Here is a 27186-nt window from a genome sequence, read left to right as displayed (position 1 = left end):
ACGCGTCCGCGCGCCACATGCGATTACAGAAGGAGAAACAAAACATCACAATCATCACAACATGGAGACAGACCCTCCCCTCTCTCCCTCTCCCTCTCTGTGTTAGGATTGATATTTGTATTTATTTATTTATTTATTTATTTAACAGCTGTATTTGTTGTGTAAATCAAATTTTGTATTACTGTTGTTTCGTTTATTTAATAATAGGGCTGTCAAACGATTAATCGCATACAAAATAAAAGTTTGAGTTTGCCTAATATAATACTGAGTAATTATTATGTATATATAAATACAAACATATTCATGTATATATTTGAGAAATTATATGTATATGTATTTATTTATATTTTTATATCATTTATAATATATATACATAAAAATATTTTGTACATAAATAATATATTACTCTTAAATATATACATTAATTTGTGTGTATTTATACATATTAATTACACACAGTACTCACACATATATTAGGCAAACGCAAACTTTTATTTTGTATGTGATTAATCACGATTAATCGTTTGACAGCCCTTTTTAATAATAATTAGAAATAAATCAAATTAATATAACCAATATTGTTCTCAATAATAGTATTATCTCAATTAATATTTTAGAGTGAATCTGTATTGTAAAAAGCCCTATATAAATAAAGATGATAATAAATGTGTTCAATTTTCTTATTTTGATTTTACAACGCAAAATAATTTGTTTTGGTGTTAATCGCAATTTATTACTAATATTACTATTGTTTTTTTATTTAATAATAATATAAATATAATTTTTTTTCCCTCAGCAATATTAATAAATGTGTCCAAACTGCCTAACTTTACTGTAGTATTTTATTTGTTTATTTATTTGATTGTTTTATGCTTTATTTAAATATTTGTATAAAAATGTTATAGAATAAAAGGATACAAGAACAAAACGAAATACGAATCATGTCCGCGCATGCGCAGTGCGGATGGAGGGTTGACGCGTCAGAGGCACGTGACGTCACCGCTGCTCCGCTTCCTTCTTCCGGGATTGAGAGTCTCCAAACATCCTCCGCCGAGAGAAATAATGTCTCATCAAACGGGTATTCAGGGTAAGAGCGAGATATTCTTATGATTTATAAATCTGAATCTGTATGATGATAACGCACGAGCGGCGACAGACTCACTTAGCGGCGAGATTCATTCAGAAAAATCAATGAAAATGTGAATAAACCGCATCTGTCAGCAGTGGTTTCACTCAGATCTCAGCTTTACGAATAAGACCATCTCGATCATTTATTTCTCGTATCAGTGTTTAGAGATGGGCAGAGTTGTGCTTCAGTGATCACGAGCGCACGGGCAACGCCTTCAGCGCGCGCGCTCACGCTCCATATGCAGCCCATAATATCACCATACTGTGATCTATATGATCTATATATGATCAAAACACTGACTGTGGGAACACGTTCAGCCACATAAAAAGTCATAATTATGACAAACAAAGGCGAAATTATGACATACTAAGTCATATTTATCGAAATTATGACATTAAAAAGTCATAATTATGACATAAGAAGGCGGAATTATGTAATTTATGAAATTAATAGTCGAAATTGTTACAACAAGTCAAACTTATGACAGAGTATGTCATGTTTATGAAGTAAAAAGTAGAAATTATGTCATAAAAAGGCATAATTATGACATAAGAAGGCGAAATTATGACATATTAAGTCATTTTTTATCAAAATTATAACATTACAAAGTCATAATTATGACATAAGAAGGCGGAATTATGTCATTTATGAGATTAATAGTCAAAATTGTTACAAGTCAAAATTATGACAGAGTAAGTCATGTTTATGAAGTAAAAAGTAGAAATTATGTCATAAAAAGGCATAATTATGACATAAGAAGGCGGAATTATGTCATTTATGAGATTAATAGTCAAAATTGTGACAACAAGTCAAAATTAGGACATAGTCATGTTTATGAGATAAAAAGTCGAAATTATGACATAAAAAGTCATAATTATGACATAAAAGTCAAAATTATGACATGCTGTCATATTTATGGAAATTATCAGAATTATGTCATACTAAGTCTTTAAGATGAATAGTCGAAATTGTGACATGTCAAAATTATGAAATAGTAAGTCGTGTTTATGAGATGAAAAGTTGAAATTAGGGCTTTCTAATAACTAGGAAATGAAAGTCGAAATGATGACGTAAAAGGTAATAATTATGACAAAATGTCTAAATTATGACAGTAAGTCATTTTTATAAGATTAAAAGTCAAAATTATGACATATAAACAGACAAAATTATGGCAAGTCAGTTATGAGATTAAGACAAAATTGTGACAAAATCAATTATGAGATAAAAAAAAATTAAATTATGGCATAAGAAGTCATAATTATGACAAAAAGTCAAAATCATGGCATACTAAATCATAATTATGACTAAGATATCATATAAAAAGAATCTATCATATTGTATCTCAATCACTCAATCATCATCATCACTATTATTATTATTATATGCAGCTTATATGAAATAACGATTAGTCACATCGTCTGAAAACCTACATGTTAATTTAGATATTGATATAAATTTGAACCAAAATCTTCATATTAACTAATAATGTCAGATTTCTGACTAATAAATATTGTCACTGTGTTTGTTTTCATGCAACTTTTTCTTTTATTTCATTGACAGTGTTTCTGCAGTCATCAGAATAATATTAATAAACTGTGTGTGTGTGTGTGTGTGTGTGTGTGTGTTTCCGAGTGTTTGCGTGTAGTTCACATGTTTGTCCTCTCGTCTTCCAGCGGCTGAAGAGGTCAAGGATGTTTTTGGCAACGCCAGGAACGGACAGTACAGACTCCTGAAGATCGTGATTGAAAATGGTATCTAATAATCATAAACACTTTGTGACTTAAACATTAATTGGGACAAAAGTCAGTGCGCAGTATGAGTTATTGATGTGGTTTCAGAGGAGCTGGTTTTAGGCCTCACCAAAGCGGCGGCTGGCGGCTGGGAGGAAGACTACGACCGCCTTCTACTTCCTGTGCTGGATAAAGAGCTGCCCTGCTACATCCTGTTCCGCCTCGACTCCACCAACAGTCTGGGACACGAGTGGATCTTCATCGCCTGGTCACCTGACCACTCGCCCGTAAGAGATCACCATGATCTGTTGGAGATGAATGAAGTTCTTGATGTTTTATCACAGGTTCTTCAGATCAGTGTTTCGGTTCTTTAAAGCAGCAGAACTGGAGGACATCAAAAGGTGGTTCAGTCACGACTGAACATTCTTCCTCACATTCTCATACGTGTTCAGGCACGACGGAGATGATAAACTGATGTCTGTGTGTTGAGCTGATAAACACTGATCTGGAACCTGCTTCTCTTATTTACATGCTGATCCTTCCAATTTAAATGGAAACAGTCAAACTGATCTGAAACCAGATGTTGAAACAGACTTCTGCTATTACTTTGTACTATTCTTAGTACTTTTTAATATATTTAATTTTTATTATTATTATTATTATCGTTTTAAGAATTATTTTGAATTCTTATAAACATTGAATATGTATAATTTTATAATTTATGATTAATTAATATTAAATATAAATATTTAAATAAGTGAAATATAAATAATTAAATAAATTAATATTTATAATGAATAATATAATTTTATAATAATAATAATGATTATTATTATTATTATTATTAAATAATATTTTTTATATTCATTTAGTTATTAATGATTTATTTATAAATTATTTAATAAGGAATATTTACATTTAATGAAAAAAATTTACTATTCTAAATACTTATATTAATAAGAATTTAAACTCATTATTATTATTCATTAAAAATATTACCGTGATTTAGTATAATGGGTATTATTTTATCAGTTATATTGATAATATTAATCGTAAAATAATATTATTAATTATAAATATTCATTTAGTTATTATTAATTATTTATCAGTTATTTAATAATTATCATTATATATTTGTTGATTATAGAACATATTATTATACATATTTTATAAGAATCAGAAGTAATTCTTATAATAAAATTAATAATTATACAATAATATAATATTATTAATTATAAATATTAATTTAGTTATTAATTGTTTATTTATCAGTTATTTAATAATTATATTACCATAATTTAGTAATTTATAATGGATATTATGTTATAATTAAAATTTATAATAATAATCATAAAATAATATTATTCATTATAAATATTAATTTAGTTATTATTATCAGAAATTTAATAATAATTATTTTATATTTGTTCATTATAAAATATATTATAAATATTTATGTTTATAAGAATTCAAAATAATAATAATAATAATTATTATTATTATTACAAAATTATATTATTCATTATAAACATTTATTTAGTATTTATTTCAGTTATTTAATAATTATTTATTAATCATAAAATTATATTATTATAAATATTCAATAAAATTCATATGAATAAGAATTAAAAATAATAATTATTACATTATTATTATTATTATTATTCATTATAAATATCCATTTAGTAGATTTATGCTGAATATTATTTTATCACATATAATAATAATAATTATGAAATAATATTATTCATTATAAATATTAATGCTGTTATTAATTATTTATTTATCAGTTATTTAATAGTATCATTATAAAATATTGTATTGTTGACCACAGTGAGATCTGAGCACACTCTTTTTCACAGATTTTTGGTCTCTTAAAGGGGTCTGGGTTAGTGTTTTTAAGTTAAAATGACTGTATTTCTCTGTGAAGATTTACTCTTCATCACGTAGTAGCCAGTGATAGTCAGTCGCCTTTAATCAGCCATGTTTTAGTTTGTCGTCCATCATCCCGTCAGTCTCCAGATGGCAGTGTTTTGGCTCTGATCACAGCTGCGAGTGTGTCGTGCGACTGACAGTGTGTTTGTGCTTGAGTTGGTTTTCATATTAAACTCTTATCACAGTCTGTTTGTTATCGCTTTTTCTAACAGGTGCGGCACAAAATGCTGTACGCCGCCACCAGAGCCACGCTGAAGAAGGAGTTCGGCCTCGGACACATTAAAGATGAGATATTCGGCACTGTAAAGGTTTGTGAAGTTCAGTGCGGACATGAAATGAAGCAGTTGAGACATACACTACCGGTCAAAAGTCTGGGGTCTCTTCTGCTTTATTTGATCAAAAATACAGTAAAAAATCTGAAATATTATTAAAATGTAAAACAGCTGTTTTCTATGTGAATAAATAGTAAAGTGTAATTTATTCCTGTGATTTAAAGCTGAATTTTCAGCATCATTACTCCAGTCTTCAGTGTCACATGATCCTTCAGAAATCATTCTAATATGATGATTTGCTGCTCAAGAAACATTTTAAGAATATAATCTGCTTGTATAAAGTGTGTTTGTCTGTGTGGCAGGATGATGTTTCTCTCAGCGGATACAAGAAACACGTCACGGCTCAGTCGGCCCCTCTGCCACTGACGGCAGCCGAGGAGGAGCTACGACAGATTAAACTTAGTGAGGTACAAACACACACACACACACACACCGTTCTCGGCCCAGAATTCTCAGCATGTTGGCTGACCGTAGTGACGTTGCATCTGTTTACATTAGTTAATGAATGGTGAACTGACATGAACAACTTTTTCTGCCAGTTTTGAGCCAAAACCAAAAATAAAGTTTATTTAATAATCAATTAAGTCGAAGTAATTTAATAATTAACACACAAATAAATAAATTACACATAAAGATGTTTTAACATTAACTTTTTAATGATATAATTATGTTTCTGTTGTTAAAATATAAACATTTAAATGCTGGCTATGATAAAAATGACAGATGTGCTCAAACATACATTAAATAATGAAGACAGATTAAGTAAAAATATAATGCATATGTAATAAAGGGAATATATGTAGTCTTTTTGCTAGTAGTTACTGAAATATCTATGGTATTTTGGTGGATACCATGGTAAATATTTGTTAGGGTCTTTTAAAATACATTTTTAAATTGTTGTCCTGTTTTTATAAGTGAGTGACTCTTGTTAATACTGATAATAGAGTTGGTCATGTGATTCTGAGTGGAAATCATCAGTCCTGAACTCACGACTATATAAGGACATGTAGTGAAACACCCTGGCCAGGCCCATTCCTGAAACCAGCCAATCAGCACAGAATACAGTGCAAACAGGAAGAAGAGGTTTCAATTTCCTTAAAAAGCCCACTTGCAGGTTTAAAATAAAAGCTGGCAGCACTGAATAAATGACCTTAATTTACACACAGTAAATGACCACATCTTCATTTTGACTCGTCTGCAGTGTGTAAAAAAAAAATGGTCTGTGGTACCTTGGAAATAAACACTATTAAAACTTAAATTAGGAAACAGTTTAGTATATTTTTAGAATTCATAATTTGATCTGATTTTATTTTTTATTTATTTCTAATTCATCTAAATTTATTTATATCAATGGCATCTAAATGTTTAATATATATAATTCACAACAGTTCAAAAGAGATGATGCCTGAAAATAAATCAGTGACATGAATCAAAAGATAAAGAAACCATATGAACCTCATCGTCCTGCATGAACTAATCAAATTGAATGCAATGTAAGTCACTTTGTAAAAATACATAAATGTTATTAATCAGTCGCCGCGTGTGTGTGTGCAGGTCCATACAGATATTCATGTGAACACTACTAAGCAGACTCTTCAGGGTGTGGCGTTCCCTCTGGACGGAGAGGCCGTAACTGCGTTACAACAGTTCAAGGACAAAAAACTCAACTATGTTCAGCTGGTGAGAGATGCACATGTTTATTCATCATTTATACAACAGTAAAGAGAGAGATTTTGTGGTTGATATCTGTCATTTTATCTCCAAAGATCATCAATTTTGAGAAGGAGTTGATCATGTTGTCGAACACGGACGCCACTGAGGTGAAAGATTTACCCAAGAGGATCCCCAAAGATGCGGCACGGTATCACTTCTTCCGCTTCAAACACTCACACGAGGGCGACTACCTGGAGTCTGCAGGTACTTTCAGTTGCGTTTGATCATCGTTTGAGTGTGAAATTAAATAAGGCCTGTTCACACCTCAGATGATAACTATAAGATAAAAATGTCGTTCTAAAAATCGTTCTAAATATAAAACAATAACAAACTTGGAATCATTTTAGAACGATTTTTTTCCAGCTGATGAACGATAAAAACATTGAGCCAAATTAAAATCCATCCTGCTTTAACAAGCTCGAGCATTTAAAATGACAGACGATAAAACTGCAGCGCCTGCTTATAATAAACAGAACATGTACAATAATGTAAAAGAGAAAGTTATTGAAGGTCTGAGCAGTGCACATTTAGTTGCCTTGACTACAGATTGCTGGATATTAGATATTAGATATCAGATATTATATTGCATAAAAGTCTAGTCTGAAAAATAGCATAGCAACCTGTGCTTTAAAAAAAATAAATGTAAAAATCAAGAATCGAATCGAACCGTGACCTTAGAATCGAAAATGTAATCGAGGATTTGGAGAATCGTGACACCCCTACTTTATAGTTAGCATTATATTTATCATTATTGTTATCTTTATAGTTATCATTATCTTTATAGTTATCATTATAGTTATCTTTATGGTTATCATTATCTTTATCATTATTGTTATCTTTATAGTTATTATAGTTATCTTTATGGTTATCAGTATAGTTAACATTATGGTTATCTTTATAGTTATCTTTATAGTTATCATTATAGTTATAATTTTAGTTATCTTTATAGTTATCATTATACTTGTCATTATCGTTATTTTTATAGTTATTGTTTTAGTTATCTTTATAGTTATCATTATACTTATCATTATTATTATCTTTATAGTTATCATTATACTTATCATTATAGTTATTATCTTTATAGTTATCTTTATAGTTATCATTATCATTTTAGTTATCTTTATAGCTATCATTATACTTATCATTATAGTTATCATTATACTTATCATTATTATTATCTTTATAGTTATCATTATCTTTATAGTTATCATTATACTTATCTTTATGGTTATCATTATATTTATCATTATTGTTATCTTTATAGTTATTATAGTTATCTTTATAGTTATCATTATGGTTATCTTTATTAGAGGTCGACCGATATATCGGGCCGATATTTGTCTTTTTTTAATATATCGGCATCGGCCGATATCCGTGTTTAGTAGCGCCGATTTAAAGCCAGGCACGTCCGCGGGCAGCCCTGTGTTATTTTTCACTGCGCATCACCGCATAACTGACGTGCTGTGAGGATAATAAAAGATTAGACTATCAGCTCCTCTTTGAAAATGTTTTAAACATTTTAAAACAAGCTGTTTAATACTATTCTTCTCATTTGTTTCACTATATGTACAGGCCACAAGATAAATAATGGAATAAATTAAGACAGTTATATAGGCTACCGTTATCAGCATGTTATGTTGAAATTCGTCTCTGAGGGAAAATGCTCCGTTACTGCAGCGTCAGGCAGCTCCGTCACTTTTACTTTCACTTTGAATACTGACCGAGGTTTATCTTTTACCGGCATAACTCTTCCGCCAAGTTTGCACGTTGCTTCTTGTGTGATATCCATTGGCTCCCCTTCTTGGTTGAAACTTTCGGCTCGCGGGGGGGCCGTGCGGATTTGCGCTACGCCACTGCGCAGAAGTGTATGATATTTGTTCGGAAGCATGGTTTGATGCAGACAATAGCCGGGTTTCCATCCAATTTTGCATTAATGAAAATTCAGCTCAAGAATATGCGCATCTTTTTATTATTATTTTTTTTTTTTTTTTTATCTTTATTTTATTATTATTGTTATTTTTATAGTTATTGTTTTAGTTATCTTTATAGTTATTATCTTTACAGTTATCATTATAGTTATCATTATCGTTTTAGTTATCTTTCTAGTTATTATAATCGTTTTAGTTATCTTTATAGTTATCATTATCTTTATAGTTATCATTATACTTATCATTATTGTTTTAATTATCTTTATAGTTATCTTTATGGTTATCATTATAGTTATTATTGTTATCTTTATAGTTATCATTATTGCTATCTTTATAGTTATCATTATACTTGTTATTATTGTTATCTTTATAGTTATCATTATACTTGTAATTATCGTTATTTTTATAGTTATCATTATACTTGTAATTATCGTTATTTTTATAGTTATTGTTTTAGTTATCTTTAGTTATTATTATACTTATCATTATAGTTATCATTATACTTATCATTATTATCTTTATAGTTATCATTATCTTTATTGTTATCTTTATAGTTATCATTATAGTTATCATTATTATCTTTATAGTTATCATTATCTTTATAGTTATCATTATACTTATCATTATAGTTATTATCTTTATAGTTATCTTTATAGTTATCATTATCATTTTAGTTATCTTTATAGCTATCATTATACTTATCATTATTATTATCTTTATAGTTATCATTATACTTATCATTATAGTTATTATCTTTATAGTTATCTTTATGGTTATCATTATATTTATCATTATTGTTATCTTTATAGTTATTATAGTTATCTTTATAGTTATCATTATGGTTATCTTTATTAGAGGTCGACCGATATATCGGGCGATATTTGTCTTTTTTTAATATATCGGCATCGGCCGATATCCGTGTTTAGTAGCGCCGATTTAAAGCCAGGCACGTCCGCGGGCAGCCCTGTGTTATTTTTCACTGCGCATCACCGCATAACTGACGTGCTGTGAGGATAATAAAAGATTAGACTATCAGCTCCTCTTTGAAAATGTTTTAAACATTTTAAAACAAGCTGTTTAATACTATTCTTCTCATTTGTTTCACTATATGTACGGGCCACAAGATAAATAATGGAATAAATTAAGACAGTTATATAGGCTACCGTTATCAGCATGTTATGTTGAAATTCGTCTCTGAGGGAAAATGCTCCGTTACTGCAGCGTCAGGCAGCTCCGTCCCTTTTACTTTCACTTTGAATACTGACCGAGGTTTATCTTTTACCGGCATAACTCTTCCGCCAAGTTTGCACGTTGCTTCTTGTGTGATATCCATTGGCTCCCCTTCTTGGTTGAAACTTTCGGCTCGCGGGGGGGCCGTGCGGATTTGCGCTACGCCACTGCGCAGAAGTGTATGATATTTGTTCGGAAGCATGGTTTGATGCAGACAATAGCCGGGTTTCCATCCAATTTTGCATTAATGAAAATTCAGCTCAAGAATATGCGCATCTTTTTATTATTATTTTATTTTTTTATTTTTATCTTTATTTTATTATTATTGTTATTTTTATAGTTATTGTTTTAGTTATCTTTATAGTTATTATCTTTACAGTTATCATTATAGTTATCATTATCGTTTTAGTTATCTTTCTAGTTATTATAATCGTTTTAGTTATCTTTATAGTTATCATTATCTTTATAGTTATCATTATACTTATCATTATTGTTTTAATTATCTATATAGTTATCTTTATGGTTATCATTATAGTTATCATTATTGTTATCTTTATAGTTATCATTATTGCTATCTTTATAGTTATCATTATACTTGTTATTATTGTTATCTTTATAGTTATCATTATACTTGTAATTATCGTTATTTTTATAGTTATCATTATACTTGTAATTATCGTTATTTTTATAGTTATTGTTTTAGTTATCTTTAGTTATTATTATACTTATCATTATAGTTATCATTATACTTATCATTATTATCTTTATAGTTATCATTATCTTTATTGTTATCTTTATAGTTATCATTATAGTTATCATTATTATCTTTATAGTTATCATTATCTTTATAGTTATCATTATACTTATCATTATCTTTATAGTTATCATTATACTTATTATACTTAACATTATCGTTTTAGTTATCTTTAGTTATCATTATACTTATCATTATTGTTATCTTTATAGTTATCATTATTATTCTTTATAGTTATCATTATAGTTATAGTTACCATTATACTTATCATTATACTTAACATTATCATTTTAGTTATCTTTATAGTTATCATTATACTTATCATTATTGTTTTAATTATCTTTATAGTTATCTTTATGGTTATCATTATAGTTATTATTGTTATCTTTATAGTTATCATTATTGCTATCTTTATAGTTATCATTATACTTGTTATTATTGTTATCTTTATAGTTATCATTATACTTGTAATTATCGTTATTTTTATAGTTATCATTATACTTGTAATTATCGTTATTTTTATAGTTATTGTTTTAGTTATCTTTAGTTATTATTATACTTATCATTATAGTTATCATTATACTTATCATTATTATCTTTATAGTTATCATTATCTTTATTGTTATCTTTATAGTTATCATTATAGTTATCATTATTATCTTTATAGTTATCATTATCTTTATAGTTATCATTATACTTATCATTATAGTTATTATCTTTATAGTTATCTTTATAGTTATCATTATCATTTTAGTTATCTTTATAGCTATCATTATACTTATCATTATTATTATCTTTATAGTTATCATTATACTTATCATTATAGTTATTATCTTTATAGTTATCTTTATGGTTATCATTATATTTATCATTATTGTTATCTTTATAGTTATTATAGTTATCTTTATAGTTATCATTATGGTTATCTTTATTAGAGGTCGACCGATATATCGGGCGATATTTGTCTTTTTTTAATATATCGGCATCGGCCGATATCCGTGTTTAGTAGCGCCGATTTAAAGCCAGGCACGTCCGCGGGCAGCCCTGTGTTATTTTTCACTGCGCATCACCGCATAACTGACGTGCTGTGAGGATAATAAAAGATTAGACTATCAGCTCCTCTTTGAAAATGTTTTAAACATTTTAAAACAAGCTGTTTAATACTATTCTTCTCATTTGTTTCACTATATGTACGGGCCACAAGATAAATAATGGAATAAATTAAGACAGTTATATAGGCTACCGTTATCAGCATGTTATGTTGAAATTCGTCTCTGAGGGAAAATGCTCCGTTACTGCAGCGTCAGGCAGCTCCGTCCCTTTTACTTTCACTTTGAATACTGACCGAGGTTTATCTTTTACCGGCATAACTCTTCCGCCAAGTTTGCACGTTGCTTCTTGTGTGATATCCATTGGCTCCCCTTCTTGGTTGAAACTTTCGGCTCGCGGGGGGGCCGTGCGGATTTGCGCTACGCCACTGCGCAGAAGTGTATGATATTTGTTCGGAAGCATGGTTTGATGCAGACAATAGCCGGGTTTCCATCCAATTTTGCATTAATGAAAATTCAGCTCAAGAATATGCGCATCTTTTTATTATTATTTTATTTTTTTTATTTTTATCTTTATTTTATTATTATTGTTATTTTTATAGTTATTGTTTTAGTTATCTTTATAGTTATTATCTTTACAGTTATCATTATAGTTATCATTATCGTTTTAGTTATCTTTCTAGTTATTATAATCGTTTTAGTTATCTTTATAGTTATCATTATCTTTATAGTTATCATTATACTTATCATTATTGTTTTAATTATCTATATAGTTATCTTTATGGTTATCATTATAGTTATCATTATTGTTATCTTTATAGTTATCATTATTGCTATCTTTATAGTTATCATTATACTTGTTATTATTGTTATCTTTATAGTTATCATTATACTTGTAATTATCGTTATTTTTATAGTTATCATTATACTTGTAATTATCGTTATTTTTATAGTTATTGTTTTAGTTATCTTTAGTTATTATTATACTTATCATTATAGTTATCATTATACTTATCATTATTATCTTTATAGTTATCATTATCTTTATTGTTATCTTTATAGTTATCATTATAGTTATCATTATTATCTTTATAGTTATCATTATCTTTATAGTTATCATTATACTTATCATTATCTTTATAGTTATCATTATACTTATTATACTTAACATTATCGTTTTAGTTATCTTTAGTTATCATTATACTTATCATTATTGTTATCTTTATAGTTATCATTATTATTCTTTATAGTTATCATTATAGTTATAGTTACCATTATACTTATCATTATACTTAACATTATCGTTTTAGTTATCTTTATAGTTATCATTATACTTATCATTATTATTATCTTTATAGTTATCATTATTATTATCTTTATAGTTATCATTATAGTTATCGTTTAAGTTATCTTTATAGTTATCGTTATACTTGTCATTATAGTTATCTTTATAGTTGTTATAGTTATCGTTATTGTTTTAGTTATCTTCATAGTTATCATTATAGTAGTTGTTATAGTTATCAATCTTTCGGCTTTCTAGAGCCACTTTCTGCTGTCTTTGAGCCTGATACTGAAAATAAAGTTTATTTAATAATCAATTAATTAAATGTATTGAATCAACAGTCTAATAAAAATATAAACAATTAAAAAGTTGATGTAAAACTGCTCTGTATAATTTAAATATGTTTTTACTCAAATTCTTTGTTGAATTATAAACATTTAAATGGTGACTGTAATGTAAACTTGTTTTCATGACAGATTTACTCAAACATGCATTAAATAATGAAGATAGGTAAAGTAAAAAATATAATGCATATTTAATATAGGGAATATATTTTGCACTATATACAGTAGTGGCCAAAAGTGAAGTTCAGAGGAGATATTTGTTTTTAATGACCCTGCAAGTTTGATTAAACCATCAAAATATGAGGAAAATATTTAATATTTTAAATATGAAGGAAAAACAAAACACTAAATTTTATTTCAACAAAATTATTTAACAAAAAAAGGCAAACTACAGGTTTTATATTATTATGCAAAAAAAGCACGCATAATCAGTTATTAATACTTTAATTTGGCATGTATCATTGCGTTATCTTTAATGCATTTTAATGTATTTTTAATGCATTTTTAATCATATTTGAATAAAGTCAGTTTTCCGAGGCCGGACATCTGTTTTGGCCACTGCTGTAGACTCATGTTTGACCATCAGTGAAATGACATGATTTCCTTCTTCTGCTCTGGTTTGTGTCAGTGTTCATTTACTCCATGCCGGGATACAGCTGTGGGATCCGTGAGCGGATGCTGTACTCCAGCTGTAAGAATCCACTGCTGGAGATGGTGGAGAACAAACTCCAGATGGAGGTGGAGAAGAAGGTCAGTTTGGATTTACTCCTTCCGTTCAGAACATGAATAGAGGAATAGACTGGGTTCAATATGTTCAGCTCTACATACAGTAGATCATTTCCATTTGTCTGCAGTGTGAAAAAACAAGAGCAAAAATAGTTTACAGCAGTTCTGTAGTTTCTAGGAAATATACACTATTCAAAATTAAAATAGAAATAAAAATAAAGTATTTTTTATTATTTTATTAAAATATTTTATTTATATAATTATATCTTATTTAATTTGATTTCTTTTTAAAATTGTATTTATTTATTTATTTATAATTCTAAACAAACTCCATCATAATGCTTCATCTAAAAACAAAAGCAATAATTGTTTACAGCAGTTCTGTGGTACACTATAATAATATACATTATAAAAAATAACTAATATAAAAAATGTATTAATTTTATTTATTTATTTAATTAATTATTGTTTATAATTATAAACAAACTTCATATAAATGTTTCATTTATTTATTTTGGTTTATATGGTTTATTTCTGGTAGTTTTGATTTTGGCTCGTTCTGTTTGGGATGTAAATATTCTGGGTTCAATAAGTTTGTTTATGTTAATAAAAATACAACTGTACATTGTTAGTCCATTCAGTTCAGGTTCATTAAATAATATTAAAAGATACAACTTTTGACTTTTATAATGTTATTTTTTTATACTTAAAATTATTGTTAGTTCATGTTTGTTATCAAATGAAATCTTACTGTAAAGTGTCACCAAAATGATTTATTATATTTATTAGATATAAAAATAGTTACTTTTTATTATTTTATTTTTATTCCTAAATTATCTTTATAATTTTATTTGATTATACTTCTTATTACTTTTTACATTTTAATTCTTATTATATTTATTAGGAATAATACATTTATTATTTTAGATTGTTTTTTTATTATTTTAGATTATTTTTTTTATTATTTTAGATTATTTTTAATATTTTATTTGATTTTAATTATTTATTACATTTTAATTCTTAGTATATCTATTATGAATAAAAAGTTTGTTTTTATTATTTTAAATAATTATTTCTCTATTTTTATTTCTTATTTCATATTTGATTTTACTTTATTTTTACTCCAGTTTTTACTTTTTTAATATTTCTAAGGTTAAACCAACTGTATCTAAATGTTTAATGTATTTCCAGACACAAAGCTCAGTGTGTTTTTCCCCGCAGTTGGAGATCGATAATGGTGATGAGCTGACGGCTGATTTCCTGTACGACGAGGTTCATCCCAAGCAGCACGCGCACAAGCAGGCCTTCGCCAAACCGCGTGGGCCGCCCGGCAGGAGAGGCGACCGCAGGATCACGCGAGGACGCGGAGACGGCGAGGACGCCGACGATTAACCCAACATCAGCAGAAACCCAAGAGGCCACGTCTGTAGGACACAAAGCTGTCGAGCGTTTACTTTCCGTGATTTCCTGCAGAAAGCGATGCGGTGAACTATGCACGAAAACACAAATGCCTCTGTGGGCCGTTTTTGAGGTGTGCTTCGATTTAAGAGCGAGTTTCATATTAAAACGAACAAATAGAATTATTTTAACATGATAAATGAAATTCAGAAAGGCTTTTGTGATTTTAAACTGTGCCAAACTCACAACTGCAGTTACTGCTGAAGCATGAAACGAAAAGACGTCCCCGTTCCTGAACATTCGCCATTCCTTTAATTGAGTCTTACTTTGTTACATTGTTTTATTTTTCTATTTTTCATATGTTAATCACAGTTCACATCTGATGAATCGAACACTGGTTCCCACATGTCCTTTTTTTACGCCATTTTTTGATATGATTGTGTTTTGGATGCTCATTTTTCTATGCAAATGCTGTTTAGTTTGAACATGTTTTTGTATTTTGTATTTCCCAAACGTCTCCATTCCATTACGATGAAGCCACATCAGGACACACGGCCAATTATTACGTTCACAGTATCTAAAAAGGGAAGACGGGAGTGAATTCACTGCTAGGTCAACTAACACAGGTCATGTTGAGTATCTACTGTCATTTGGCAAACCACTGTTTAACGTCCGTACTGTGACGCAGCCGCTCTTACGTTTCACATGTAGCCTGTCTGTGTTCAGACGCCTGAAATACTTGTTTTTTAGAGAAAAAATAAAGTATTTAAATCATTGAATGGACTGTCCTTTATTACACAGGAGAGATTCACATGGACACTCATGTTAAATGACCGTTTTGTGACTAAATTTCAATACAGGATTGAACTATAAATATTGATGTACCCTGAATGGCTCATCCGGAGCTCTGGGAATGTTTGTGATGAAGATCTTCCAGCTCAGAGAGAACCTGACAATTAAGAAAATAATAATAATACTAAATTACATATTTAAACATATTATACATTTACATAAGCATCAAAATTTAACAGCAAAAATGTCAAATTTAAAAATTTGAATACACTTTTTATGATTTGTTAAATATTTTTAAAAAACAGTAACACTTTACAATAAGGTCTCATTAGTTAATACACATTTTAACCATATAAATACACATTGTAATCACTAATTCTCTTATTAATCTGATGCAAATGTCTGGCAAGTGATTGAATTGTCCATGAAAACACATTAACACACACACACACACACACACACACACACACACACCTGTGTGATTGGGGGTCTTTTGTTTTTCTTCTCACAGAGACACTGAGATGCCAGGTCATACATCCTCTCCACCTCCTCCATCTGCCATCCCTCCATCTTACTATCAATGAACTCCTCCAGAGAGACCTCGTCATCATCGATCTCATCCTTCATCTCCATCTGAAACACACACAGATGACCAAGACGGACACACAGACGTGGAGAGTTCAAGAAGATCTGACTGAACGTTCACACACCAGTAGTTTGGGATCACGGCTTTCATCCACCGGAGGAAGACCAGACAAAATCTCCAGCAACACCTGCACAATAAACACAAAATATCATTTCTGGTGTTTTTTATTGCTGCACATCATTATTGTTTTAATAATCTTGAATCAGAATCTCTTCTCTGATGACAAGGGCGGGGCAACCTGTCACTCACATGAAATCCACCAATAGCAAACCACAACCATCCAATCAATTCCCCACAGAACAAATCAAGCCCCGCCCTACGTTTGTTCTTGTTTGAGAAGCGTTTCACTCTACATACGACACGACAATAGAGAAGAAAAGAGGTATTGCTGACTGTAATGATGAACGTACCACACCGAAGCTGAAGATGTCTGATTTAGGAGTGATCTCTCCTCTCAGGGCCTCCTGCGCCATGTATGCCGTAGTTCCCACAATCCTCCCCGTCATGACTGTCGAGCACGACTGTTTGGATGAAGCTCGCGTCAAACCGAAGTCGGAGATCTTCGCAACGAAGCCTTCGTCCAACAAGATGTTCCCGCTGCGGAACGGATGAAATAACGTGGATGATTGTTTTATAAATTTGTGAGTTACTCTAGAATCAAACCCCACAAACATTATTGAACATGATGAGGTCAAATACACTTAGTGTTAGTGAAAGAGTCTCTTCTGCTCATCAAAGCTGTGTTTATTTGATCAAAGTTCGTAAATGTTTCTTGAGCATCAGATCATCATATTAGAATGATTTCTGAAGGATCATGTGACACTGAAGACTGGAGTAATGATGCTGAAAATTCAGCTTTGATCACTGGATATAAATTACACTTTACTATATATTCACATAGAAAACAGATATTTTACATTTAATAATATTTCAGAATTTTTACTGTATTTTTACGGAAGAGGATTAGGGCCAAGCAATAATAAAAAAAATAAAAACCATCTCGAGATTAAAGTTGTTAAATTTCGAGAAAAAACTCGTTAAATTTCGAGAAAAAAGTCGAGATAAAATGTTGAGAATAAACTCATTAAATTAACGAATTTATTCTCGTAATTTAACGACTTTTTTCTCGTAATTTAATGAGTTTATTCTCGTAATTTAATGACTTTATTCTCAACATTTTATCTCGACTTTTTTCTCGAAATTTAACAAGTTTGTTCTCGTAATTTAATGACTTTATTCTCGTAATTTAATGACTTTATTCTCGTAATTTAATGAGTTTATTCTCGTAATTTAATGACTTTTTTCTCGTAATTTAATGACTTTATTCTCGTAATTTAATGACTTTATTCTCAACATTTTATCTCGACTTTTTTCTCGAAATTTAACAAGTTTGTTCTCGTAATTTAATGACTTTATTCTCGTAATTTAATGACTTTATTCTCGTTATTTAATGACTTTATTCTCAACATTTTATCTCAACTTTTTTCTCGAAATTTAACGAGTTTGTTCTCGTAATTTAACGACTTTTTTCTCGTAATTTAACGAGTTTATTCTCAACATTTTATCTTGACTTTTTTTCTCGAAATTTAACGAGTTTTTTCTCGTAATTTAACTAGTTTATTCTCAACATTTTATCTCGACTTTTTTCTCGTAATTTAACGAGTTTTTTCTCGTAATTTAACGACTTTTTTCTCGTAATTTAACTAGTTTATTCTCAACATTTTATCTCGACTTTTTTCTCGTAATTTAACGAGTTTTTTCTCGTAATTTAACTAGTTTATTCTCAACATTTTATCTCGACTTTTTTCTCGTAATTTAACGAGTTTTTTCTCGTAATTTAACTAGTTTATTCTCAACATTTTATCTCGACTTTTTTCTTGAAATTTAACGAGTTTTTTCTCGAAATTTAACAACTTTAATCTCGAGATGGTTTTATTTTTTTATTATTGCTTGGCCCTAATCCTCTTCCGTATATTTTTGATCAATGCTTGGTGAGCAGACGAGACTCTTTCAAAAACATCTTACATATATTGAATTTTATCCAGACATCAAAATCAAACTCAACTGCAACCTTTATTTTAAAACAATTTTGAAATTAAATGTTTCTGACAACTCACTAAAAATACTTTACTTTATGGAACATGTTTGTGTCTAAAACAGAAACCAGGTCACATCAAAACGTTTCCGGAGCAGTTGTTTGAAGTTACAAACGTAGAAAACCAAAACCAAATGACTTGTAAAATGTGTGACACTCGCCTCTTGACGTCTCTATGGATGTGGTTGTTCTGGTGCAGGTACTGCAGACCTCGAGCGGTTCCTGCGCTGATCGAACATCTGCTCGGCCACGAGAGAGGAGAACTGCCATCCGAACACGCCAGCCGGTCCAGCAGAGATCCGTTGGGCATGAACGCGTACACCAAACACAGATGCTGCCCATCGCTGGAAAAACCCACCATCTTCACCAGATTCTCATGTTTCAGACTGTGTGAAGAGTGAGACGTTCTTATAAATCTCCTATATATATATATATAAAACGTTTGGCTATTTATAAATCGATTTCATATATAATCTATATATAGTAAAATTATATAGAAAACCTTCATATACCAATCCATAGTTATTTTTATAAAGTAATTATAAAATGCATGTCATGTAATTATCTTTAAATATATTTGTACTATATTTGTACCTCCTGAGAGTTTGAATCTCTTGGTTAAACTGAGTCTTGAGGTCTTCAGGTGATCCGTCGTCCATCTACAACAAACCAAACATGACCATTATGTGCTAACACACACTTTTTAAGTTTGTTTAGATCTTATTTACTGTCTGCTCTCATTCAAATGCAGAAGTAAAATGGTTTGCAAACATGTTTATTTCATGACTGAGCTCAAACTCACAGGATTGAGCTTTTTCACAGCTACATATGTGTCTCCCATCCAGCCTCTGAACACGACACCGAACCCGCCGGCGCCCAGCCGACAGCCTCCGTCCGACACGGGCCGATCGTCCCAGTCCCCCGTGATGGCCGTCAGCTCACGGTGAGAGAACGTGTGGAAACCTGGGTAAGAGAGGTTTTAGGTGCTGATGGGAAACGGATGACTGAATTGATGAAGTGGATGGATATATAAAGACCTTCAGAGCTGCTCCATGAGTTTTCCTCCGGTCCGGTGCTGCTGTCAGGCTCCATCACACGCGTCTCCTGCTGAACGGGTTTAGTGACCTCGGGACGGACGCATCCCTGCATGCAGGCCGCAGACGGACGAAGCTCTTCTTCACGCCGCGGTGCGCAGACGGACACCCCGGATGAGCCTGATTTCGAGAGTGATTATTATTAATGATTTATTGATGCACATCATTTTTTTTTAATGAATCAGAATATCTTCTCCTCGCTCTTGCAGCATCTCTTCTCTTCTCTGATGATGAGGGCGGGGCAACCTGTCACTCAAATAAGATCCACCAATAGCAAACCACAACCATCCAATCAATTCCCCACAGACAAAATCAAGCCCCGCCCTACATTTGTTCTTGTTTGAGAAGCGTTTCACTCACTCGTTCAGTTTTATGCTGACTGTAATACATCTACAGATACATTTCAAAAAGCATCATTTTCTTTTGGAAAATGCTAGTGTTGATGGTGTGCATAAACAGTTTTCAAACATATCCGGATCAATGTAGACAGTGAGATTGGCCGGTGAGAATACCTGCTTTAGTGCGGCAGATCTCGTCGTCTGGCAGCAGGACACTGACGGCGGCGAACAGCTGGTGTCGGATCAGAATCTCCACCAGATCTCCAACAGTACAGTTTGTGGTTCCCCAGTCGAACAGCATCTCCATCGTGGGACTCTTTCCCTGGAGAACCGCTGCTTCAAACCTCCTGAAATCAGATGCCACCCATAGCAACCATTCTGAACATCTTAGCAACCGTCCGAAACACCCCAGTACTGTAGTGGTGAGTGTTAAAGAGGCAAACATCACCAGTAAATGAAATCACGCTGAAATAAAATATTATGGCCTGGTTTCACAGACAGAGTTTAGATTAAGCGAGGATTAGGTTTTAGTTAAATTAGGACATTTAAGTAGCTTTTATAAACTTAGAACAAACCATTACTAATGTGAATCTTGAAACAAAACAATGGCACTGACATATTTCAAGATATTCTTTTAGTTAAAACAGTTTAAATGTGCATTTTAGTCTGGGATTAGTTTTGAGTTTTAAGTCTTGTCTGTGAAACCGAGGGTATAAAATATAAACATTAGATGAAAAACTTAAAACTATGATTTTTTTTTTAACATTAGAGATGTTGCATTGGGCAAATAACTAGTTGAAGTTGAAGTAGTAAAATTATTAAAAGTAAAACTGACATAAAAATAGAACATAAAAAATGACAAAAACATAAAAGAATGTCTAATTGAAACTTAAAACTGAAAATATAAAAATAAAATCATTTTTTTACACATATCGCTTTGAAGGTCTGATTGTGTGGAAACTGATTCCGTTTCAGTGTGATTGTGAACATCCAGAGATTCTCTTTAAATCTGCGGATGATGATGCTGATGTACCTGATGTGCAGCTGTGTGTATCTGGGCTCTCCGGAGGGTTTGCTGATGTCCATCATGACGCTCCTCCAGGTGTCCTGCGGGTCCAGCAGGTCAGATAAAGCTCTCAGTGTGGAGAACCGGAGCTTCCGAACCGGGGTGTCCCGCGTGACGTCACACATGCCGGTCCGAATCCGAGTTTATTCTTCATAAACACGCTCAGATCTCCTGAAAGTTTCACACACATTCAGAGCTTTTTTTCGTGTGTCTTCCGAGATTGAGTAACTTCCGTGATCTGTTGTCATTTCCCCTCCCTTTAACGTCCGCTTTAACCTGAAACTAAACGAGAAATGCGAGCTATAAACAGGGATCTCCACTCATCACCTGATATCAAAGTCAGTTTTATACATATAAAAGCGAGTTTTTACCTCAGATATAAATGGACTATTACACAAACATGTTATTCCTGCAGGGGACGCTGAAGAAATAAAAAAAAGTTCTGTTCTGTAGAGAAACACACAGTTCTTCATGAGAACATTTCACGGAAGTGAAAGGAAGATCAGTGCTTTTGATGATCAAGGCGTCATTTCAGAGGAGGAGACAGAAGCATATGCAAATACTGTCATTATTCAAGGTAAGTTAGTGAATTTAAGTTACTGACCAACATTGAATTGAATTTTCAGCGTCTGAAACGAGGAGTCTTTACAGTGACAGCTTCTAGATCACATCATGTTTAAAGGGGCTCTATGTAAGATTTTTACTTTAATAAAGCATAAAAATACCCCAATATGTTTGCAGATATTTAAGAAACATGCTAAGTTCACCTACTTGTTACTCGGAATGTCTGTTTTTGTTGTGGTCTGTGCAAAACGGTGTGCTGCAGTTTATCCAATAGTATTTCGACATCACAGGTTGCCAGTTGGCGAAAAACACTGAGTATAGCAACCATGGAAACCAACAATGCTCCTTCGCTAAGCCCCGCCCTCCTTAGTTACTGTTGCTACGCCTGTCAAGCTTTCGAGCCTGGCAAGTCATTTACAGTGTGTATGCACCGGTGTCAGACATTTTCAAGGAGATAATTAGTCATTTTTGGGGAACAGGTGAAATATCTGACAGAGCAAGACAAAAAGGACTGCAGTATGCATTCGAGGGATATATCCACGACATAATATGCAACCGATTAGAAAATAATTTGATCAAAATTGAAGCTAAAGCTCCGAGCGCGAGCAGCAGCCGCCTCATATGCTGACAATTCAAATGGGAAACACACAGTTTATTGAGGAAAAGCTTTGTTCATCCACAGCAGGTAAAGTGAAATTTGTGAAAATAACCTAATAATTATAAATCAAACAGCTTATCCATAAGTCTTGTGGAATAAACACAAGATGTTAGCCTGACCACTTTGCAATGATAACATTCTCCCGCTTATAATTTTAGCACGCCAGGCTAACGTTACTCCGTCTTGCCTTTAATCATATTATTTCACATTAAAATACATTATATGCATTATGAACAAAGAACCGTCATTATTTCCAAGCAAAGATGTGCTGAGTTAGCTAGCTAGCTAACCTACCCGGACTTACTGCATATGCATAACTTTACATCAATATTACATCATTGTCGTCATGATAAATAACACACAATTACTGTACTTGCATTATTGTTAAGGGTAGGTTTAGGGTTGGGGAAAGTGTAGATGTTAATAAAGCCATAAACCACGTTAATATCACGCTGGAAGCACAATCTGATAGGTAACGTTAGCATTTTTCAGATTTTGCTAACGTTACCCACTGTTTCAATGGGAGGTAGTAAAATCTGACAGGGTAGCACAAATTGTCAGAACACCGGCACTTCTCCCCTTGGGTTTTAGGTTTCGAGAATGGAAAAAAATTCCACCACCCCGTATAAACTCGGGTATCAGATTAACACAATCCATAAGCACAACGCTTCGGCATGTTCCCTCGCTCGAAAGCTTGACAGACCTCCCGCGCCTAGTAACGGTTGCTAAACCACGATTGGCCTGTGGCGGTTTTCGGGCGTGGCTTAGCGAAGGGTCCATTGCGCATAATTTTAGTCATTCCCGCAGGTTTCGCGGTCACACCAAAAGCGCGCGCACTACTGATCTATATAAGTGAAGCGAACAAGCCATGCTCAGTCTCAGAGACAGAAGTCAAACAGAGTCACAACAAGTACATACAAAAGTATGTCAAAACCAGTGGCACAGGCAATCTTGGCGAGTACACAGATAAACACTGTCAGTTTTTAATCGTTAAATAGCTAAGAAAGTGAACTCATGTTGTGTATAACAGTATTGGGTCCGTTGAACGCCGTTCATAGACTCTTAAAGGGACAGCAGTCCAATATTCCTGCTGCTGTCTGTCATGTTAATCAAAGAACAAAAGTCAAAGAAAATCACTTTCTACTTTTGACTGAATACGTTATATAACTTTAATGGTAAGAATTATTTGCAATAAAGACTACAGAAATTAAGCTAACCAATGCAAAATAACACAATGTGTTATTTTACATTTGATTAGTTTAATTTCTGTAGTATTTCTTAACTGAATAAAAACCCAGTTAACCTGAAAAACTTAGTTTCATAGCTCTTTTTATTCTGTGGCATTTATTTGAGCTGTTTATATTTTATTACTGACTTGTACTTGTTTTTTTTATAAAAAAATAAAACTCTGCATTGAAGAAAAGTAGATTTTTGTATATGTTGTCATTTATAGTTCTTAGAAAGAAAATTGGAATCGGCAAAAAATAGGTATCGGTCAATCACACGGAATCGGAATCGGCCAAGAAAATTGCAATCGGTGCATCTGTACTAAAAAGCCTCTGAATCCATCTAAATATCTCTATGGACAACAGCATATCAAAACAGATAAATCAACTCATCAGCTCACAGTGTTTAAGTCTCCTCAGCTTTCATTGTCAATTGCACTCCCTATTGTTGCTGGCAACCATATGCTGTAAAAGCTGGCAACCTGCATATTTGAACGAGGGGGAGGGCCAAACAATATTTTGAATTTGGACTGCAGTACCTATTTTGAACACTGGGTGTCATTATTACATAGAGCCCCTTTATAACTGTTTTATAAAAGACATTTGTTTTTTGAGCTGATCAATTGTCACACTGTATTTCTGCAGTCTCTCTCACAGACCCCTTTTCATTTGTTAAACATTAAATATGGCTTTAGGTCTCTGACACTGAAGCAGTTCAAAAGCTGTTTCTCAACTAAACTCATCATTACTGTTCTCTACTCATGAATGCATAGACTGATTCAACATCACAACCTTTATTTAATTATACAGATTCATTTTGATCATGAGAATCTTTTCATTTTAGTAATTAAGGTAATAAGATAAAATCATGTGTGTTTGTTCTTGTATAGCCTATGGTTTATGAGGACACAAATGTGTATGATGACATGGATATTACAATGTAAACATGGTTTATGAGTCACTTCCTGTGTCCTCACAAATCAAATGGCTTAAAAATCATACTAAACTGTGTTTTTTTGTAATTTAAAGAAAAATTTAAATTCCTGTGATGGGTAGGTTTAGAGGTAGGAGTAGTGTAGGGGAGAGAATATACAGTTTGTACAGTATAAAAACCATTAAGTCTATGGAGAGTCCTTGTTACGAGTGTCTAGGGGTGAGCCGTCACAGGAAAAACAAGAAAAGAGTCTCACTACTAGAGAGATGGCGAAAAGAAATGTTTTATTTCTTAATAAGGGTGTCAGGGTCAGACAAGGCCAAAATAACATACAGAAGAATCTTTTTTTTAACCTCTACAATTCCTAATTTGAAAATAAAGAAAACAAAATACAAGTTAAACTTACCTACCTCCCTAATCAAAAACGATGTGAAAAGGCAAATATACAAAATAAAATGGCGTCAAACCCCCTACATCCCTTGATTTGGCAAAAGTGTATGTACAAGAATATTTACAGGTACTAATTTACAAAAGTCTGTAGCAAACAAAGCAAAAATCAGAATCCAGAATCAAACAGGCGAGGGTCAAGTAAACAAGAATAATCAACGATCCAAAAATCACAAACACACTCACAAACACAAACAATCTCTCTGCCATGACACTCGACTAAACAAAACAATACGAAGTAATGGTGAAGAGGTACGATATAAGACACGATGGCACAATGATGGCGGAAGTGGTGTGTTTGGGGCGGTCCTTATATCTGGATCTAAGTTACTGCCCATCTGTAACACAAACATGCACATGCACAGAGAGAGAGGAGATACACAAGATACACACAGGACAACTGAATGAAATGAATCAATACATAACTTTGACTCATAACAGTCCCTGTAAACCACATATACAAGTGTGTGTGTGCGTGCAAGAGTGTGTACTGTGTGTGAGAGAGAGAAAGACAGAGAGAGAGAGAGAGGGTGTGTATGTGGCGTGCTTGTTTTTGTGATTTATCAGGTCACAAATTTGTATAATGTCATGGGTATTACACTGGTATTACGACGTAAATATGAAATATGAGGACATTTCATGAGTCCTAATATCTGAAATAGCTCTTTAAAACATTGTTTTATTAAATATGTAAAAATGCAGAATAGGGTTGTAATGATTCGTCAATTAAATTCGAATTCTCGATTTTAAAAAATCCTGAAACTGAAAAACAAAGTTAGATTTAGACGTTAAAATGTTTCTTAATAGTTGATCCAGGGGTGTATTCCAGAAAGCGAGGTTAACTTATTGTGACATATACCCAGAACTCTCGGTTGATTAACCCAAACCCTGCATACTCGAGGTGTGCTGTTCCAAAAGTAAGTTCAGCCAACCCAGAGAATATTCCCGATTAACACATTCAACAGAGCGACGAATTGATGATTCATCATGGAAACAGACGCTAAGAAAAAGTGCACCATTCTTCTTCCTCCTTTTGTTTATTGGTGATTTTCAAAACCTACTTAGCAGTGGTGGAAAGAGTACTGAAAATTTGTACTCAATTACAAGTACTGTTACATTGCTGAAATACAGTAATACTCAATTACAAGTAAAAGTACTGGTGTCAAAAAATACTCCAGTAAAAGTACAAATTACTCTTCTCAAAAACTACTCAAAGTACTAAAATTACTAGTTACTTTTTAGCCAGCGTTATTTAATGAATTGCCAAACAATATTCAATTAATCAGTAGAAAATAGCTACTTTCAACAAAGCACTTTAACCTTATTCATGAAGTGCATGAATTAATGGTCACAATACTGGAATTTCTAACTTCAATACAATACAAATTATCAATATTCAGTATCATTTTAAAAATCAATAACATTGATCAATTACCATTACAATAATCTCACTTAAAGGTGCCCTAGATTCAAAAATTGAATTTCATGGCATAGTTAAATAACAAGAGTTCAGTACATGGAAATGACATACAGTGAGTCTCAAACTCCATTGTTTCCTCCTCCTTATATAAATCTCATTTGTTTAAACGACCCCCGAAAAACACGTGAATCTCAACATAACACCGACTGTTACGTAACAGTTGGGGTGTACGCCCCCAATATTTGCATATGCCAGCCCATGTTCAAGCCATTAGACAAGGGCAGCCAGTATTAAAGGTGCCCTAGATTGATTTTTTACAAGATGTAATATAAGTCCTAGGTGTCCCCTGAATGTGT

The 27186-nt window shown here is 31.9% G+C and overlaps 4 protein-coding genes across 11 annotated transcripts in view; 2 read left to right on the top strand and 2 right to left on the bottom strand.

Annotated features, from left to right (window-relative positions):
- The window catches only part of tmem117 (transmembrane protein 117), a 44644-nt gene extending 44461 nt beyond the window's left edge, over nt 1-183 (bottom strand). Inside the window, exon 1 of one of the 2 annotated variants that reach the window (XM_048159108.1) lies at nt 1-183. This exon is cut by the window's left edge and continues 139 nt beyond it. The gene's annotated coding sequence lies outside the window, so the exon portion shown is untranslated. The other variant, XM_048159109.1, reaches the window with a different exon arrangement.
- Nucleotides 184-956: 773 nt separating this feature from the next.
- On the top strand, nt 957-16329 carry twf1a (twinfilin actin-binding protein 1a). Its single transcript, XM_048159111.1, has 9 exons — nt 957-1087; nt 2803-2880; nt 2968-3146; nt 5007-5102; nt 5429-5533; nt 6681-6806; nt 6893-7043; nt 14055-14176; nt 15374-16329. Exons 1-9 carry the CDS (start codon nt 1063-1065, stop codon nt 15542-15544), a joined length of 1053 nt encoding a protein of 350 aa, XP_048015068.1. The 5' UTR covers nt 957-1062; the 3' UTR covers nt 15545-16329.
- On the bottom strand, nt 13855-21706 carry irak4 (interleukin-1 receptor-associated kinase 4). The gene is made up of 11 exons (XM_048159110.1): nt 21549-21706; nt 20690-20862; nt 20121-20297; nt 19886-20046; nt 19678-19742; nt 19245-19469; nt 17399-17585; nt 17053-17115; nt 16817-16975; nt 16436-16499; nt 13855-14274 (listed from the first exon to the last, which is right to left on the bottom strand). Exons 1-10 carry the CDS (start codon nt 21704-21706, stop codon nt 16446-16448), a joined length of 1422 nt encoding a protein of 473 aa, XP_048015067.1. The 3' UTR covers nt 13855-14274; nt 16436-16445.
- A 315-nt stretch (nt 21707-22021) lies between these two features.
- The window catches only part of LOC125247667 (NACHT, LRR and PYD domains-containing protein 12-like), a 78774-nt gene continuing 73609 nt past the window's right edge, over nt 22022-27186 (top strand). For 5 of the 7 annotated variants that reach the window (XR_007180138.1, XM_048159102.1, XM_048159099.1 and 2 more), the window contains exon 1: nt 22040-22158. Coding sequence is in view for 4 of the 7 variants with exons in the window: in XM_048159102.1 (XP_048015059.1) it covers nt 22053-22158 (106 nt within the window). In the remaining 3 variants the exon portion in view is untranslated. Of the gene's footprint in view, nt 22159-22502; nt 22831-27186 lie in introns of those variants that run through there. The other 2 variants (XM_048159100.1, XM_048159101.1) reach the window with 2 other exon arrangements.

The sequence above is a fragment of the Megalobrama amblycephala genome, linkage group LG15 (genome assembly GCF_018812025.1).
Source record: "Megalobrama amblycephala isolate DHTTF-2021 linkage group LG15, ASM1881202v1, whole genome shotgun sequence".
Classification (NCBI taxonomy): Eukaryota; Metazoa; Chordata; class Actinopteri; order Cypriniformes; family Xenocyprididae; genus Megalobrama; species Megalobrama amblycephala.
The sequence above is the reverse complement of the archived record's forward strand: the minus strand, read 5'-3'. Positions and strand labels throughout refer to the sequence as shown.

What these genes read in the sequence shown, in the direction of transcription:
- twf1a (XM_048159111.1), top strand. Translation starts at nt 1,063, where the DNA reads ATGTCTCATCAAACGGGTATTCAGG. An exon ending in GAAGATCGTGATTGAAAATG is followed by an intron (nt 2,881 to 2,967) that starts GTATCTAATAAT and finishes ATGTGGTTTCAG; the next exon opens with AGGAGCTGGTTTTAGGCCTC. An exon ending in AACTCAACTATGTTCAGCTG is followed by an intron (nt 6,807 to 6,892) that starts GTGAGAGATGCA and finishes TTATCTCCAAAG; the next exon opens with ATCATCAATTTTGAGAAGGA.
- irak4 (XM_048159110.1), bottom strand. Translation starts at nt 21,706, where the DNA reads ATGTGTGACGTCACGCGGGACACCCCGGTTCGGAAGCTCCGGTTCTCC. An exon ending in CTCATGGAGCAGCTCTGAAG is followed by an intron (nt 20,047 to 20,120) that starts GTCTTTATATAT and finishes TCTCTTACCCAG; the next exon opens with GTTTCCACACGTTCTCTCAC. An exon ending in AAAGACCCCCAATCACACAG is followed by an intron (nt 16,500 to 16,816) that starts GTGTGTGTGTGT and finishes CTTAATTGTCAG; the next exon opens with GTTCTCTCTGAGCTGGAAGA.